This window comes from Triturus cristatus, chromosome 8, assembly GCF_964204655.1.
Source record: "Triturus cristatus chromosome 8, aTriCri1.1, whole genome shotgun sequence".
NCBI classification, from domain to species: domain Eukaryota; kingdom Metazoa; phylum Chordata; class Amphibia; order Caudata; family Salamandridae; genus Triturus; species Triturus cristatus.
Genome location: NC_140591.1, coordinates 19,843,976 through 19,862,158, shown reverse-complemented (window position 1 = coordinate 19,862,158; position 18,183 = coordinate 19,843,976). Strand labels below are relative to the sequence as shown.

The window sequence follows — 18,183 nt, the reverse complement described above, 5'->3', positions numbered from 1 at the left end:
TTATGGACCCCACTCCAGGCACAAGTTTCCACCCCTGCTGCTTCACTCCTTCCTCCTTCACTGTTGTGCTCCTCTCTCTTCACCAGTCAGGTGCCAACTGCCAGCTCCAACTGCCAACTCTCTCTCTTATCCTCCCAACATTCTAAACCGCCTCCAACGGTCACAGGGTTCTGGAATCTCCTGGAATGTTCTGGAAGGTGCTGGTAGGTTCCAGTGGATGCTGGTGATGTCACAGGTGGCCACCATTTTGTGCTTCAGGCCCTCAGACAGAAGTTTCAGGGGTAGCTAAAATGGTTCCCTGAATCTGTAGCAACACGAAAAAGTCTGGTGGTTCCCAAAAAGGAAAAATTCAAACAGGGTTTGAGGCAAAAGTGGGACAAAATAAATAATGATGAGGAGGGACCACCCAAAGGGCTGACAGGTCTAACAAGAGCCCTCTACCCTCAATCACCTAACGGCTGTCCGGATAAAAAGATCTCCATAAGAGCGCTCCTTAAAAGAGCCCGTTGAGCATTGCACCAGCCGGCTCAACGTAGGAGCAGCCCGATGATGACGCTTCACATCCCGATGGGTGCGTGATTCACGACACCAAGACGGTTGTATGAGGGCTCCTATATCCGACTTAGTGCTACTCACATCGGTCACCTGTACACTTTTTGGTCCGTCTCATTAGCTTTAAGGAACAGCTTTGGTACCTTTTTTGTTTGTAATTACAGGGCACACCTAGCTGGACCTTCTTTCCAAAAGCCCTTTTCGCCCCCCTCTTTTCTCGTTGAAACAAGGCTAACGGTGCCATTCGTGAGTGGGAATATCTGTGATGTGGACAAGTTAATTACAATCCCTGATAATGCCCCAAATCTAAAGTACTCATGAGAATCATATTAAAACATGCCTTTGGATTCCTGAGATATAGCGTCATGTCATCAGCAGATAGGTATATGAGAACGGGTCTATTTGTGTATCTCAGGGCACGTGCTGCATAGTGTTTCCAGATCTTAGCCGCAAGTGGCTCATGGGCTAACGCAAATAGGATCGGAGAGAGGGGCACCCCAGCCTCATTCCTCTAGAGACATGAATAGGGAGTGAGAGGCAGCTATCTAATGGAACCCTGATTGTGGGAGACTGCTAAATACCTTTTTTCCGGTACATGAAGGTACTAGTCAGTCAAATGCCTTGGAGGCATCTAAGAATACTGCTACTGCTTTTAACTTTGGGTTTGAATCCTACATGAGAGTGAATAATGTGCTCATTTGGTGGGCCGTAGATAGACCACGCACAAATCCAGACTGGTTTGGGTGGACTACATTTGACAGCAGCAAATTCAAGTGTTGCAGTCATTTTTGCTAGGATTTTAGCATTCTAATTGAAACGAGACAAAGGACGGTAAGTGTCACAGCGCCTGTTTGCCAGGTTTCAATAGTGTGACAGTGATAGCTTCTCGAGTTTTGTGGTGCCAAGGCACAGATGATAACGGATAATATCCCCTGCCCACAAGAGCCTCACAGAAGTGCGGCCATTTTGAGTGCTAACTCTCTGGCCCTTCCCGGGAATTTTCCTTGAGAAGTTTTTTTATTCACACTTTGAACATGCAAGTCTTTTTTTCATGATACACAAGCTAGGCTTTAGCGACTGCTGGTCAGGGGCATAACACTGACCCCTACAGCCCCTGTGGGACGGGGTCCCTAAACTTCAGGGGCCCAGATATGCCTGTATGCCTCATCCACACTTTTTGCAACAAGCCTCACTGTGGGAAGGCCTGTTAAATCACATCCCATAGATCTCTGAAAAGGGTTCTTTGACTATTGTTTTTAGTGGGAATTGCAAACTTTGCATGCACAATAAATAAATTATATTCACAGGTTCCTGTGCCTGGAGGCCTATTTCTCCAGTGCTGAATTTCCCCCAAATTAATAATCTTTTAGAATTTTTCGACACACACTACTTCTGATGCCAAGGAGTAATTAAAGCATGAATAACTGATTAACATTGTCAGGAAAACAAACACTTCTCCAGTATTGGACCCTTCATAAATTCACATGCTTAAATCGTTCCCCATTGTCAGACTGGGAACCCTCAGTAACAATGTTAATACAGCAGTGTAACCATACAGCCAGTAACACTAAATCCCATTAAAAAATGTCTTTCCCCTCACATCATTATAAATGATCCAAGATCCAGCCAGTCAGAGGTCAGACCCCTCATCTGTTCCCTTGTCAGATGTCTCCAACTGGTTTTATACTGCATGTTCAGTGTGAGGAACCCTGCGGACAGCTCTTTGAGAAAAGAGATTTTGTCAAAACTCTAGATAATTTTTAAACCTTTGCGGGGATTCTAAGTAACAAATCTTTATTCAACACATATAAAGCCCATGGAAAGAAGAAAATATATGTGATGATCCAGCTCAAGTGCTTTTATTGCTTACATCCATGGCCTAAGCCACCAGAGTGTGAAATGTGAGAGACTTTCTGAAGCAAAACGTTGAAAGACTGCAAGAGAAAGTTGGCTTTTGTGATTTTGGGGAAGATGGCACTGTTCCACTAGAACATCAACGTAAGTCTTCTACTTCACCATCACAGGATTCATCAAAAGTAACTTCAAAATAGGTTAAAGAGCCCTCTGACCCTGCTTCTAGTGGTCAGACATTGGGTTGGCCACGGTATAGTGCAATAAAGCACAAAAAACATGAAGTATAGAGAAAGCACAAGGAGAAGGGCACGGAGCATGGTGAAAATGACCTCAGAGACTGGTCATCAACAGCAGCCTGAACAACAGTTGAGGCATTGATGAAATAGAAGTCATGATCGTATTAAGGAGTGCCCGATCGACGAGCTCCTCAGCAAAGGGGCAGTTGGAAGTCATTTTTATGCAAGTCAATGAGAACGCTATCAACGAGCAAATTGCCATTTATGAGATCGTCACTGTCTGCAAAGATACCATTGATGGCAAAGCAGCCGTCCATGGCAGGGCCGCTGTCTACAATGAGGATGCCATTGACAAGTAGATCATCGTCTATGGTGAGGGAGTCGATGACGAGTATGCCATTGACGACTACGAAGACGACAACAGTAACACCCTTGTGAACGATGAAGTTGATGGGGCATAATGAAGAGTATTCTGTACCAGAAATTGAGACAGCTTATTTAATGAAGTCTTTACAGGCCTTGGTAATATCTTTCCAACCACCAAAGCGGTTAATGCAGGATGCATTTTTTGGGGGACTCAGAACAGTAAAGGGAAGAAATTAAAATGAGCCAGGATCATGAGAAAGATTTGGATCTAATGGAAGCTTTATTTAGCGAAAATGACAGCCTTGAGAAAGAAGGAAGGGCTGCTCATCCAGACCAACTGGATATTCAGTATATTGATTCTGATGAGGATGATTATGTGGAACTGTGCTCATACCAAACACATCAAGAGCTGCATTCGCTGAGGGCATTAATACACAAATACAGACCAGAAGAATAGAATCTGCCTTTAGAAAGGTTGATACAAGTCCCTATACAAATGCTTAATTCCATACAGGATATGGTCACAGATACTTATAAGGATGTCCCACCACCAGCAGACTGAAACTCCTCAGCCTCTGGTGTTATGGCCGGTTGAACCGGAGTATCCTATCCCAATTCCAGAGATTTCTTGGAAAGATCAAAGGGTAGTTCCAGTAACAACAGAAAAAGATCAAGATGATCAGGAAACCGCTAACGGAATTCAGACAATCGCAGGAGATGACGAGGGGCCATCTGGGTTAATGACATAACCTTTTACAATTGATGCTAATGACGAATGAACCAGGATCACCTGGTGAGGATTCAGAATGGAACCAGTTTATAGTTCCAAAAGATGCAAGTCTTGGTGGTCCAATGCTGGGATCGACCAAGAACGTCTGTGCGATCTTGCATTAAAAACAAAAAGAAAGAAGGTTTTCTCAATCGCAGATGTTGGAAGATCGTAGTGCTTAGATGCTCTCTCTTTTGAAGAATGAAACGTCCCAATATTATCAGAAGGCGACCTTCTGTGCGCCTGCTCTTCCATCTTATGGAACTCTAAACTGGTTCGATTCTGCATCATCACCAGATGATCCTGGTTCATTCTCTGTAGATGTGGGAAGAAGGACTGACAATGATGCAGAATCCAGCTACAGCCTCTGATAACTTGGCAAGGATTGAGAAAAAATACAAAGTAAGAGGCACTGCTATGGGTTGTATGTCGACTCAGGTACAAACAGATTCACTGCTATCAGTGGCAGCATAACAGAGGTGTGAAGCCGTCCGTCATGGCCATGTACAGCCCCAACTGATACCAAGGGCAGAAAGTGGTACTTGGTGGAAAAAGAGTCAATGTCTTGGCGGTGAACACCATTAAGATAGCCAGTTCATGGGTGATAGTTGCAGGTTGGACAGACAGCTATGGAGTGACAGAGGGCCATTTATAGAGAAGATGCCCGAAGAAGACCAAGAGACGGAGAACAAGCATCATCATTAGTAGATGCAACACTGGACGTTTCATCTCGTTGGTTTTGGCAGATGGGGAACATCAGTCATGTGGAGGTATGGCTGGCGGAAGACTCCAAGCAGAGGGTGCAAGACTAGTGACATTGACAGGAACACTATTTCCATCCCTGGGTAGAGGCAACAAGATGAAGAAGCAAGCAACGTTTCTTTCAAGAAGAGAATGCACGTGTGTGAGAGCGCTCAAAGCAATGCTTGGATCAATGTCACCCTGCATTTAACTAATTCCTCATTGTCGTCCCTGTATGAGGCTGATACAGAAACAGTTGTGGCAGCAAGTGCATGGAGGATGGCATAACATACTCAGAATAACGCCACAGATGGAGAACCCTTTTCAAAAGTGGATAAAGGAAAGGAACATTTTCAGGGGCAAGACCTGCAGCCACAGAAACCACATCCCTTCCAGAGACAGATGCTTCCCTAGCAGGATGGGAGCACATATAGAGAAGATGCAAGTGAATGGTTTGTGGTCAAAGAGGGAAGGACGATGGCACATGAACCTATCAGAACTAAGAGTGGTTTGACTACCGCTAAAAGCTTTTCTTTCCGTAGTGAAAGATTCACGTCTTAATCCGAACAGACAATACAACAGCCATGCTCTATGTTCAAAAACAAGGAGGAGAAAGATCAATGCGTCTATCAAAAGAAGAATAGACACTGTGGACTTGGGCAGTGCACACCCATGTGATGCTCTGAGCAGAACACACACATGGAAAGCACAATGACGCACCAGATCAATCTGGCAGACATCATACTGACGTTCACGCGTGGGAGACAGACAAAAATCATGTAAAAGCAATATTTCATAAGTGGGACAAACCAGAGGGGGACATGTTTGCAACAGAAAAGCCTTGCAAAGGATACAAACATTGCAAGCAGATGGGGTTGCCCAGGCACACTGGGAATGTTTTTTCAATTAACTGGACAGGTAAGTTTGTCTATGGATTTCCTTCAATATTGTTAACTTCAAGAGTCATATCCCAATTAATGAAATACATTTGCAATATGATCCTCATAGCACCAGCATGGACACGTCAGCATTGGTATGCAGATTTATGGAAAATGATTTGGGAAAAAGGGGGTGGTGATGGACAGAGTTTCTGAATGATGCAGAATACTCTTACCAAGTCAAGAGATCATGGTTTTAATCCATCACCGTTTTTTAGCTCACTGCACCATCCCAGCTCAGAACCTGGCTACATGCAAATTAGTCTGTACCTGTCCCAGTGCATGATGGGAACAGGGCAAACCAAACTACCAAGCCAATTCTTTTACTGGGATGGAAACAAGCTTCCGGGGACCGGTTTATGGAAAATGTGCAGCGAGACACCTGAATTCAAGTCAGATGTGAAGCGATTGTCAAAGAGCAAAGCACAATTACTTCACCACAACCCACAGTCGCTTCACCTTACGACATGGATCATCAGGACTTAGAGTCTGGCCATCTGAATTTTCCTGAGGACTGTAGACAAGTTCTTAAGGAAGAAGAGCCCAGTGAGGATCAAATCATATTATTTAAAATGGAAACGTTTTGTGTCCTGGGCGCAAAAAGAAAAGCTGGACCCATTAGAGACGGATCCACATGAATGTTAACCTTACTTGGTGCTTTCGACTAAATCTGGTTTATCCTTCTTATCAGTTGAGTTGCACTTATCCACAATTTGAAGATTTTTAAGATCTCCAAAACAATTGACGTTATAGTCACAGATAATTGTTAAAGAATTTATTAAGGGCTTATTCAGAAAGATTCCTCCTACTCTAAAGTTGGTTCCAGAGTCGTAGCTAAACACTGTTTTAGCAGCATTGATGAAGGCGTCGTTTGAACTAATTGAGAAGGCATTAATTAAACATCTGACTTGGAAAATGGCATTCCTGTAGACAATTACTTCAGCATTAAGAGTCATTGAGGAACCATATTGGATTTTTTCAGAAGATAAGGTGACTCTGGTAACTAATCCAAAACTCCTTCCGAAGGTTCCAAAGATATTTCATATGAAGCAAAAGATCAAGTTACCAACGTTCTTTGCAAATTCATGTACACTGGCTGAAAGCAAACACCATTTTTAGATATAAGAAGATGTCTAAAGTTTTATCTGCATGCTACAAAAAAAGTTCAGAAAACATATCAGCTCTTTGTAGTTTCTGGATCAGGAAATAAAGGAAAAGCAATAACTAAGCAGACTATTACTAGGTGGATTGTGGCATTTATTAGAACAGCTCATGTTTCAATGAACGGACCATTGTAGAGGACAGTGAAAGCACATCCCACTAGACCTAGAGCAAGAACAGCTGACGTATTCAGAGGAATTTAACTCAAGGACATTTTCAAGGCAGTGACATGGAGAACGTCACATGCTTTTGTGAAGCATTATGAAGTCCAGCAAAGAGGCTGTAGTAGAGCAAGCAGTGTTCAGAAACTTTTCTCTTAAGGCAAGCCTCACCCCACCTTCTATTTTCATTAGGACAGCTATGATAAGCTGTACCAAAGCATGTGAATCTATGAAAGATCCAATGCTGGTGAAGAAATAAAGTTTGACCATCAGAGGCAGGAGACAGAGGCCCTCTCTGACTCTTTTCCCATAACACCCAGGCACAGGGTCCTTTCTCCCCAGAGACTCAGCCCTTTCACCATTAGAGGCAGAAGACAGAGGCCCTCTCTGACTCTTTTCCCATTACACCCAGGCACGAGGTCCTTTCTCCCCAGAGACTCAGCCCTTTCACCATTAGAGGCAGGAGACAGAGGCCCTCTCTGACTCTTTTTCCATTACACCCAGGCACAGGGTCCTTTCTCCCCAGAGACTCAGCCCTTTCACCATTAGAGGCAGGAGACAGAGGCCCTCTCTGATTCTTCCCCTTCATCTCCCTGAAATTAGTATTGAGCCTTTTTTATTTAAAAGGCTGAGTCATCAACCACTAGCACCAGACCCTTATCCCGGAGACAATTGCCCTATCTCACTCTTCCACGTTTACACCAGAGTGCCAGGTCCTCCCGCTCCAAAACCGAGCACCTTTATATCCATGAAATGAGTACTGAGCTTGTTTATTTATAGAGCCTCAGTCCTTTCACCACTGCGGCTAGCCTGTTATCCAGGAGACAGGAACCAGTTATCACTCTTCTTTCTTTATTAAGAGAAAGTGACTGGGTTCTTCCTTTCCAAAACTGAGCCCCTTTATTGCCAAAAAATGAGTACTAAACCTTTTTATTTATTAATTCTGAACCCTTTTAACACTGGAACCAGACCCCTGACCGAGAAGACAAAGGTCCTTTTCTAGTCTTTCTCCTTTATTCCAAGGTACTTAGAGCATGATTTTGAGGTTGGCGGAAGGGGTACACTGTCACATACATGACGGATGTCCCATCCTCCGTATTACAAGTGCCTTAGGATATAATGGACTTGTAATATGGCGTGTGGGATATTCATCACGTTTGTGATGGAGTAAACATCCACCAAACTCGATATAAGGCCCTTATTTCTCCCTCTCCTTCCCCAGAAACTGAACCCCATTATCTCCGTCAAATGAGTACTGAGCCTGACACCTTTTCTGAAACTTATCCAAACAACAGACCGCGCTTTGGGATCTCTAAACCCTCTGGCAGCTCAGACTTAGTCAACATAACAACTTGAGATAGAGGACCTGGTGGACTGGGCAATGATCAGTCCTGTGAGACTCACGTGAGTGTTTGTTGTTAGCAGGTTCCAAACCTCCTTTCACCATGAATAGACACCCTCTATAATACACACTCTAAATATACTTTACTACAAGCAAAATCCAGTTCTAGTACATATAATATGTATAGATGTGACTATAAAAACAATCAGAATAGTGGCAGCAATAACAGCTAACAAACAGAACACTAGAAAGAATTACGACATTATAGGAGTATTTTAGGGTTTCCCTGCATTGTTCTCCAGCCCCTCCCTTCTTGCCTCCAGCTGAACTATCTTACCGCCCAGAGGAGCCTGTGTGAGGTTTTAGGTGGAATTGACCTTCACCCACATACCTAGATGAAACAGTGGAGATATTGTCTACTTGGCGAGAGCTGCTGTCTCAGCACACTGATAGGCATGTCTGGCAGCCCCTAGGTCTTTGCTAATCATCTTTGGACAGGGTGTTTCCAACTCCTGTCTGCGAATCCCAAATTCACAGCTCCCTGGAAGTGTGAAGATTCTTCTCTGTCTAACACTTGTTCATATGTACCTTAAATACTCTCTTCAGATTGTTTTGAAAGAACGACCCTCTTATTGAATGTAATCAAAAATACCAATCAATACTTGGCAGGGGGTAAAAAGAGAGGGGAGAGAAAGAGGCACACTTGCCAAACTTCTGCAGCTTCAGGTTTTTCATGAAGGGTCAAGATCCTGCGGTCACAAATACCCTTCATAGCGCACGATGATAAGTATACAGTAAAGACACAACAGAGCAGTTTCAGAGTTTATTAATCTCCAAGTCAGATTGAACTGTTATGGCTCCCCACACCAACGCGATAACACTGCAGTATTGAGACCTCTACTGCCCACATTGTATACAATGCTCTCCTGACCACAGATGAAGGTGACTCTCGCCTCCTGATATTGCTGGACCTCTCAGCTGCCTTCAACGGTTGACCATGGTTTAATGCCCCAGCTTTCACTGAATGCCAGGTCACTTCGATTCACCCTGGAAACCAACCTCGCCCCGAAGGAACATACTGACAAAAAGATAAAGGCTGTTTGGAACCATGAATCTCTTCTAAAGAAATTAAATTGAAACCTCTGAACTGCAGTTCATGCCCTAGCACTCTTGTATATGGAGGGTGTTAACGCCCTGCTCCATGGGCTGTGAGATCTCACACGGCCCCCCTCAAGGACATCCTGAAGATGCAGCATATCTCATTTAGGGCCTGAATAAATATAATCACTTCACCCCCATCCTGATGGAACTCTCTAGGCTCCCCCTTGCCAGCCCATACCATCTTCAAAACTATCTACATCATTTACAAGCCATCCCAACCAGCACGCCTCTCATCTTGTAGAAAGCGCACCATTATTGGTAGCTCTTGGTACGCCCATAACCAGCACACCAGCAGACTAAGAAGGCGCAGGCCTTCTCCACTGATTATCCCAGGATCTGCAGCATCCCAGAATCCATGAGCACCACAAAACACTGCTCCAAATTAGGAACAGCTGACGATGCGTCTCTTTAAAGAGCACTACATCACAATGCGTTAATACTCCACAAAACAGCTACCGCACCTTATTACTCATTGACTTTATGCTTGCCTTTGCCTCTGTACAATACTCACTGTCTTTTTTTCTAGGTTTGTGCTCTAGAAATACCACATACATAGATACATATTACCAGAAAATGGCCGTAGAACCCCAGGTTGGCAAGGAGCAAGTACGTTACAAGCAGAAATATGCAACCCAAATGAACAAGGAGGGTGAACTCAATAAAATTAAATGGGGAGTTGGGTGCACAGCTAAACCTTAACAGGAAGTTACACAACCAATCAGAATTTTTCTTGTCAGCTTCTCCATCAGTTCTCAGGGCTTAGGGACTCCTGCTGCTTGGAATGATCTGAAAAGGAATCCGCAACCTGGAAGTGACTCTCTAGTTAGATTGACAGTCTAGTTTATTGACCTATCTTCCAGTGCCTTGCAGTCCATAGGCACCACGGTGTCAGTCGATTCGTGAAGGAAGTGTGAGCGGCTCTGTCTCTTATTGTCTGATGTCCAATGAATGTGCTGCAATGCATGATCCTAGGTTGTGCCTGGTGATGCCTCGAAGTCCTGCTTGTCTTCTGGTGCTCTTCGGAAGCAGCCTGATCTGCCCAATGAAGCCACTCTTTCAGGCACAACTCTGCAGTTTGACGGTCTACAGAATGTACCATCTACTCAGTTGCCATCTGTAAGATCTTCCGTGCCCTCTAAGGCCTTGAGGCTTGGCAAGAGCCAGAGTAAGACATGAAATGCCATTATTAGGAGAGACTGATAGTTACTTCAAGTCTCCAACTGCTCAGTTTTGTAGTTGCTAGGCTGAATGGCAGCTTCTCTTTGGAAGGATGGAGTGATCTGTGATATATATATATATATTATACATATATATATATATACATATATATAATATATAATTTGGCGAGAGGATGTAGCCTTACGGCTAGAACAGTCGACATCGAAGCTGGGGAACCGGTTTCGAGTCTTGGCAACGATGCTGAACATCCTGTGGTTCTGGGCAAATCACTTAATCTCCTCATGCCTAACAAAAATGAATGTGTCGTCATGTAACGAAACTAGTGCTCATGTTGAGTGCTCTGATACCCGATGTCTCGGGTCTAGTTTGCGCTATATAAAACCTTTTTTTTAAAAATGAACTTATATGAATGATGGAAAAAAGAATTTATTAAGAACAGGTAGGTGTTAAAGGGCTGGATCAAGCTCACTCGATGGAGCTTGGTGGAAATAGGAGAAAGTAAGGATACAGGTGCAAGATGCCTGTAAACTGAAAATAGCATATCCACAAATCGTTGGAAGTAGCCGTGAGACAGCGCTCAGTAAAGTCAAAAATAGGAAAAAAGCTTGTTTTCCATCTTTTGTGGGTGAACTAAACATGCAGAACATTGGAAAAAAGAATCTGATTCTTGAAAATGTGGACAAAAAAAAAATATAATACAAATTAGTAGTTCAAGATCCGTGAACGGCATCCTTAAAAAACGCTTTGTACAATTTTTTTATGGTTTTCTACATTATTGTGAAACATAAATACATGTGTTGTAACGGGAAATTATATTCATTAGATAAAAAGTACAGATATAAAGAAATTTTTACTTGTTTTTATTTAGTTTCAGATGTGATATGAGCCTGATGAGGTTATGTGCTTTCAGCCCCTGAGAGCTTCAATGTTTTATCGGTGTGTTTTCTGGCCTTCCACATGGTGTCGAACATGCTCAGTGGTCTGTACCCTTGTATGAAGCTGGTATGGATGTCACCCACTTTTGAAAGTCTTGTAATCTGCCTGTATCTTCAGCGGCCTTACTGATCCCTCTTTGTATACCTTTGATCTTTTTGCAGCCCCTGGGACCAGGAAAGTACATCTTTGAGATTGGCTGTGAGCAGCATGGAGAGTACATCCAAGCGCAGCCGGTAAGCATCATTGGTGATTCATTTTCAGGCCTAGTCTCTCCGTGGCTGAAGTGGTTTATCCCCAGAGTCGGATGTTGGCCCACCTGATTGTGTTTCTCAGGATTGGGGGCTTCAATGCTTCTCTATTGTGTGTGCATATATAAGAACCTTCCTGGCCTAGAAGACGGAACACGTGTACACACAGTTTTCACAAGCTGTGCTCACCATTTTAATTTTCAGGTTATTTGAGATAAATGCAGATCACCTCTTTCTCCTGAGTCCAGAGATTATTCCCAAATGCCTAGCAGTCCTCACGGATTTGGGCAGTCTTTGAGCTGCCCTCATCAAAACACACATTAGTAGATAGTGACCAGTGGCAAACTGTCAAAGTATAGACGTAACAGAAATGCATAAAGATTGACTATACAGCCTACAGTTCAGGAAGCTAATAACCAGAGAGCGGAGCGTAAACTGACACAGCTGAAGATTAAGGACATTTTGAAACAGGATTTCCCCAGTTGCTGTTAGTCGAACATTGGCTACCTGTATTTGTGTAAGGGGCTTTGCTTAGGGTGTGTCCTGCACCTTCTTGTCTTGTTTAGTGTTTTGGGGAGCTTTGCCTCTCTTTGTGAGCTCTTTAATGTATATTAATGGCTCTGTATTTCCTTCCCCCATTCAGCTGCTCATGAGGCCATCCAGTGTGCTTGACTAGTTCAGACTGAACAGTACCATATGATTCAATCTGTTCACTCTCCTGAGATGACAGGGCCTTTGTGTTGCACCTGGAGCTCTGTTCGATGCTGGCATCTAGAGGACTTGGGCTGGTCCAACTGTCTCATCTGATTGCCAAAGAAGACTTGCCATTTTAAGGTGGGCATGAGGTCATCAGATGCCACCCGGTGTACCAGCCAGAGCTGTAGCCCCACAGCACCGCTTTAGCTCAACCTCCTCCCTCATTTGCTGCAGTTAGCATCTGAACTCTGAAGATGCTTTAAGGGGCAAATCTTTGCTCTTTTCGATGCGTCTTTTAACTAGTATATGTTGATGTAAAATGCACTGCCCCAGGAAGTGAATCACATTGTCCCACGAGAGACTCAGAAGACCAAAGATATCCTCATGACCCTACCAGGCTCCATAGTGACAAGCTACTGAGTGCTGACATAGCTTTGAAAGAGTGTTTACTACTTCTCCATTTGTCACCAAAATGTTATAGCTCTTGTGTAGGTACAGAACAGCTGCCCTCCATGTTTGATGCTGCCAGTAGCTAATAGTTGGCCAATCCAAGTTTTGACCTGGCGAATACAGCCTGATTATTGATCCTCAAGATATGCCATTGACAGACAATGAGGACACTTGAGACACCAGCCATGAGATGGATTCTAAGGAAACCATCAGGGCAGAAGACACTTGAGACACTAGCCATGAGATGGATTCAAAAGAAACCCTCAGGGCAGAAGACACTTGAAACACCAGCCATGGGATGGATTCTAAGGATACCCTCAGGGCAGAAGACACTTGAGAAACCAGCCATGAGATGGATTCTAAGGAAACTCTCAGGGCAGAAGACACTTGAGACACCAGCCATGAGATGGATTCTAAGGAAACCCTCAGGGCAGAAGACACTTGATAAACCAGCCATGAGATGGATTCTAAGGAAACCCTCAGGGCAAAAGACACTTAAGAAACCAGCCATGAGATGGATTCTAAGGAAACCCTCAGGGCAGAAGACACTTGAGAAACCAGCCATGAGATGGATTCTAAGGGAACCCTCCGGTCAGAAGACACTTGAGACACCAGCCATGAGATGGATTCTAAGGAAACCCTCAGGGCGACACCAGCCATGAGATGGATTCTAAGCAAACCATCAGGTCAGAAGACACTTGAGAAACCAGCAAAGATATGGTTTCTAAGGAAACCCTCAGGGCAGAAGACACTTGAGAAACCAGCCATGAGATTAATTCTAAGGAAACCCTCGGGCAGAAGACACTTGAGAAACCAGCCATCAGATGGATTCTAAGGAAACCCTCGGAGCAGAAGACACTTGAGACACCAGCCATGAGATGGATTCTAAGTGAACTCTCAGGTCAGAAGACACTTGAGACACCAGCCATGAGATGGATTCTAGGCGAACCCTCAGATCAGAAGACCCTTCAGACACCAGCCATGAGATGGACTCTAAGGAAACCCTCAGGGCAGAAGACACTTGAGAAACCAGCCATGAGATAGATTCTAAGGAAACCCTCAGGGCAAAAGACACTTGAGAAACCAGCCATGAGATGGATTCTAAGGAAACCCTCAGGTCAGAAGCCAACCAGTGCAGCATGACGAGATGCCTTGCTTTGTTTGCATTAAGGGGTTTATGGGATAAAAGAGAGATGGTGACCCCGACAAGAGGGACAACAGTTGAAACAATACAGTGGCCTTTACAAAACACTGTTTATATTTTGTGGGAATTCGGCTTCAGGCCTTTTTGTACCCAACACTCCCCCACGAAAGACTAGGACACAGTTTTAAAGTGGCCTTGTAAGTACTGCCAATATGGCACTTACGTAAGCGGACCCTCAAGCACAATTCAGGGTCAGTGCTACTAGACGAATGCATTAGTACTGGCTCCGCCCTCAAAGTCAGCATCCATATGAATGAAGGACACACAAACACATTTGAGGGAAGCTCCTCCCTCGAACTCAGCGTCCATGGGAATGGAGGGCACACAAACCGATTTGTAATCCGCGAAAGGGCCAGTCAAATGCTAGCTCACTACATAGCCTTGTAGGGTCAGGGAAAAGGGTGGCCCGAGCAGGGTGCCCATTCTTACGTTGGTCTATATGGAGGCTCTGGTCACAAGGTCACTGAAGGTTGGTCTCCACAAGGCCACAGAATAAGCTTTGGTGCAGGGGAGCCTGTTCACAAGGCACTGTCACAGCTCTTGGAGGTTAGCTTGTGAAGAACAGTTGGGTGAACAATCTGAAGGGTTTTTGGAAGAGAGGAAGCCAAGAGTGCTTAAATAGGGAGGAAAGATAAAGTAATAAGATATGAATCTCAGACACATTTGCTTCATAATAGAAGGGAGACAATGAGGCATAGCGGAGGTGAGCTTGTAGGGCCTTGGTGGTCTTAGAAGGGAGAGTAGATGTAGAACCCATGGAGAATCAAAGGAACTTTGGAGGGAAGAACACACGTTAAGGCCCATGGAAAGCTATAGAGGATTGGAGGTGAGGAGAGGCACTGGGGCCCATGGAGAGCTTTGGTGGCTTAGGATTGAAAGAACAACTGTAGGACACAGAGAGAACCATAGGTGCTTAGGAGGGTAGGAGAGACAGTCGAAGCCATAGAGAAACACAGTGTGTTAGGGGGCCCAAAGTGGTAGTGAGAGAGAATAAACAAAGAGGATGTGGTCTAACGGCTAGGGAGGTTGACCTCAAATCTGTGGAACCGGGTTTGAGTCTCGACAACAACGCTAAACATCCTGTGATTCTGGGCAAATCACTTATTCTCCCAGTGCCTAACAATAACAAGCATTTACAATGCAATGGTCTCGGCAATATTATAGGTAGAGCTATTGGTATTGCTCATTATTTTTTTTATCATTTTTGTACCCCTAAATAAATGGCATTGTCATTTCTATTGGCATTAGTTTTTTTTTTTCATATGTGATACCTATTGCATTAGCAGAGAGAGAGTGAGGTAGTGAGATAGAGAGAGCGTGAGGTATTGAGAGAGAGAGTGAGGTAGTGAGAGAGTGAGGTAGATAGAGAGTGAGGTAGTGAAAGAGTGAGTTAGTGAGCGAGGTATTTTCTGACATAGTGAGATAGAAACAGTGAGTGATGTGAGATGGCGAAAGATTGAGGTAGTGAAAGAGAGAGTGAGGTAGTGAGGGATTTTGTGAGGTATTAAGATAGAAACAGAGTGATGTAGTGAAGTAGTGAGATAGAGTGATGTAGTGAAAGAGTGAGTGTAAGTGACTTTGTGTATTTGAGAGAGAGAGAGAGAGAGTGAGGTAGTGAGATAGAGTGAGTTAGAAAGAGAGAGTGAAATTGCGAGGTAGTGAGAGAGTGATGTAGTGAAGTCTTGAGAGAGTGTGTTGTGATATAGTGAGGTAGTGAGAGTGAGATAGAAATAGATCATAATAGATGTTCTTATTACCTAAGAGCCATTTTATTGACATGGCTGGGATTCGAACCACTACCCCTAATAGGAGCTCCACTCTGTGACCTATTTTAGAGGTTTAAGAAAATACCTGATCATTTTCAACAGATTTAGGTCCGTTCCAGGCCTATTTTCACAGACCTGGTGACGAGAGGCACATTTGGCAGGCCCCGGCTGGAGGTGTGAAGCCCTTCTGCGTGCTGGGAAAGTGACACCTCCGCGGGGAGAGGAGGCCTGCCGTTCCTGCATGTGCCCCCGACGTGTGACCGACGCCCCGGCTCACTTGTGCTACCCGTGTGAAGAGCATTTGTAAGAGACACACTTTTTCACGCCTGGCCAGATGGGCAGCTTCTGCCAGCCGTGGTTCCCAGGCCTGAGGGGAGGGGGAGGTGCGGTTTCATCCAGCAGCGATCGCGCTCTTCAGCGTGCTCCATTGTGGGGGCACGTGGACCGCACCTCTGTAGGACTCCAGACCCACGCTTGGATATTAGGAAAACATCTGCACTGCAACCTCGACATATGCACACAACCGAAGTCGTGCTGACAACACCGACCCAGAAGCCCGGGTGGAAATCATCAACAAAAAGTGATTTCCGGAAACACGTCACAATTTCCAAACGCCAGCACCAACTATGTTGGTCCCACAGGGAGGGGTGGGGGTGATAGAGGTCTCAACAGCCGTCCCTGCCACGATTGGACGTACCAAGGGTTACAGATATGAATAGTGCAGCAAACGCAGTAGCACCAGGACCCCCAGGTCAAACCGGTTGGCCCGGCTGCGAAAGAGAGAGCAAACCCAACGGTTCTCGCCGTGTAGATTCTATCTCCTCTTTCCTAGACCCGCGGCGGACATTTCAATTACAGGCTGACGTTTTACGCTGTTCAGGGCGGGAAACGAGCAGGGAGCCCACAACCTCCTGAAAGCATGAATGCAGGAGGGAGGTGCAGGAACTCTGTAGGCCTCCCTGCTACCCTGCGGGGTCTGAAGGAAGATGGCACTTGGCACTGTTTTCGCTCTCCGGGAGACGCGCACTGAAGCCCTCGGGCGCCCCCGAGATGATACACGCTGGGAACGCTGGACACGCTGGGACCACAGGAATAAGGCAGAGCAAAAGGCAAGCACACCACTGCCTTTCTCCGATGCAAAGCAGAAATGCCTCGGAGAAACGCAGTGAGGGTTTCAGATTCGGGGGCGTGTTTCTTTTTCTCTCCTCTTGCCATTGGCAGGAGGAGAGAAAAACACGCCTAAAAAGGGCGTTGCTAAAAAGTGGAAAGAACACCAAAAAACACGCCCCCGAATCTGAAAAAGACGTAGCCTATTTGGAGGGACGGCTCTCTCCTCCAATAGCTGGCCTCCGTTTAGGAAGCCAGCCAATGGAGGAGAAGCTAAAAGAGAGGCGGGCTAAATCGCCACTCTAGAAAACATTAAATCTTCCGACTTCCGGTTCTGCCTTCGGCAGACCGGTAGTCCTCGACCTAAAAATGAATGTGTCCTTATATAACACAACTGGTGCTCATGTAAAGCGCTCTGATAACCGACACCTTTGGGTCAAGTTCGCGCTAAATAAAACTCCAGAAAAAAAATTAAAAAACGCAATTGGGCCTAAGTAGAGGCAAGTAGTCTCAGGAAGTGAGCAAAGAAATTGATGCCAAAGGGTAGGAGTCGGAGGATCCGGTAGGGCCCATGAAGAGTTTGGGGCCTAGGAGGGAAGGCAAAATAAAAAGATGCTTGGTGAGGCTTAGGAAGGATGAACGGAAGAAACATGTCCAATTAGGTCTAAGGAGAATCCAAGGTGACTTCTGGGGCCAAAGAAGAACAGATTAGGCATGGGGAGTGATAAGAGACAGTAGGTCCCACAAAGAGCTCTTGCGCTTTAGAATAGAGCAGAAGTGATGAGGGCTAAAAAGAACATGTGAATGTTTAGGAATGAATGTGATAGAAGGATCCCTGAGGAGGAAGGACAGCAAAGAGTAGGTATGAGGGGGAGGAGCAAATGGGGCTTAGACTAGACTGAAGCCCACTCGGTCTTAAGGAGCAAAAGGTAGGTTAGGAGGCTGGAAAAATAAATTCCTAAGGAGAATTGAGAGCCAAGGGTGCTTAAATGTGAGAAGATATGAAAGGAACTCGGAAGGGATGAGTGGAAGGGGGTCTATCTAAGGAGGAGAAGCAATAGGGCTTACAGAGAATGGATGGCAAAGGGGCGAAAGATCTGAGAGTTTCAGGAGGAAGAAGAATCCAGGTGATGTAGGAAGGATGGAAGCTAGAGTGCATCAGGATGAAGGGGAGCCTATGGAGGAAAACCCAGTCGGTCATAGACAGAAGGGCTTAGGAAGGGAGGAAAGGGAAGGGGGCTTAGGAAGGCTGGATAGTAAGAATGACCAAGAACCTAATTAAAGGAAAACACGGGTGTACGTCACTGAATGCTTGA

General features: G+C 45.0%; 1 protein-coding gene across 2 annotated transcripts in view; it reads left to right on the top strand.

Moving 5' to 3' along the window:
- RSPH1 (radial spoke head component 1) overlaps positions 1-18,183 on the top strand; it is a 230,371-nt gene that overhangs the window by 84,476 nt on the left and 127,712 nt on the right. For both annotated transcript variants that reach the window (XM_085620749.1, XM_085620750.1), the window contains one exon: positions 11,558-11,629. In XM_085620749.1, coding sequence (XP_085476875.1) covers positions 11,558-11,629 — 72 coding nt within the window. The remainder of the gene's footprint in view (positions 1-11,557; positions 11,630-18,183) is intronic.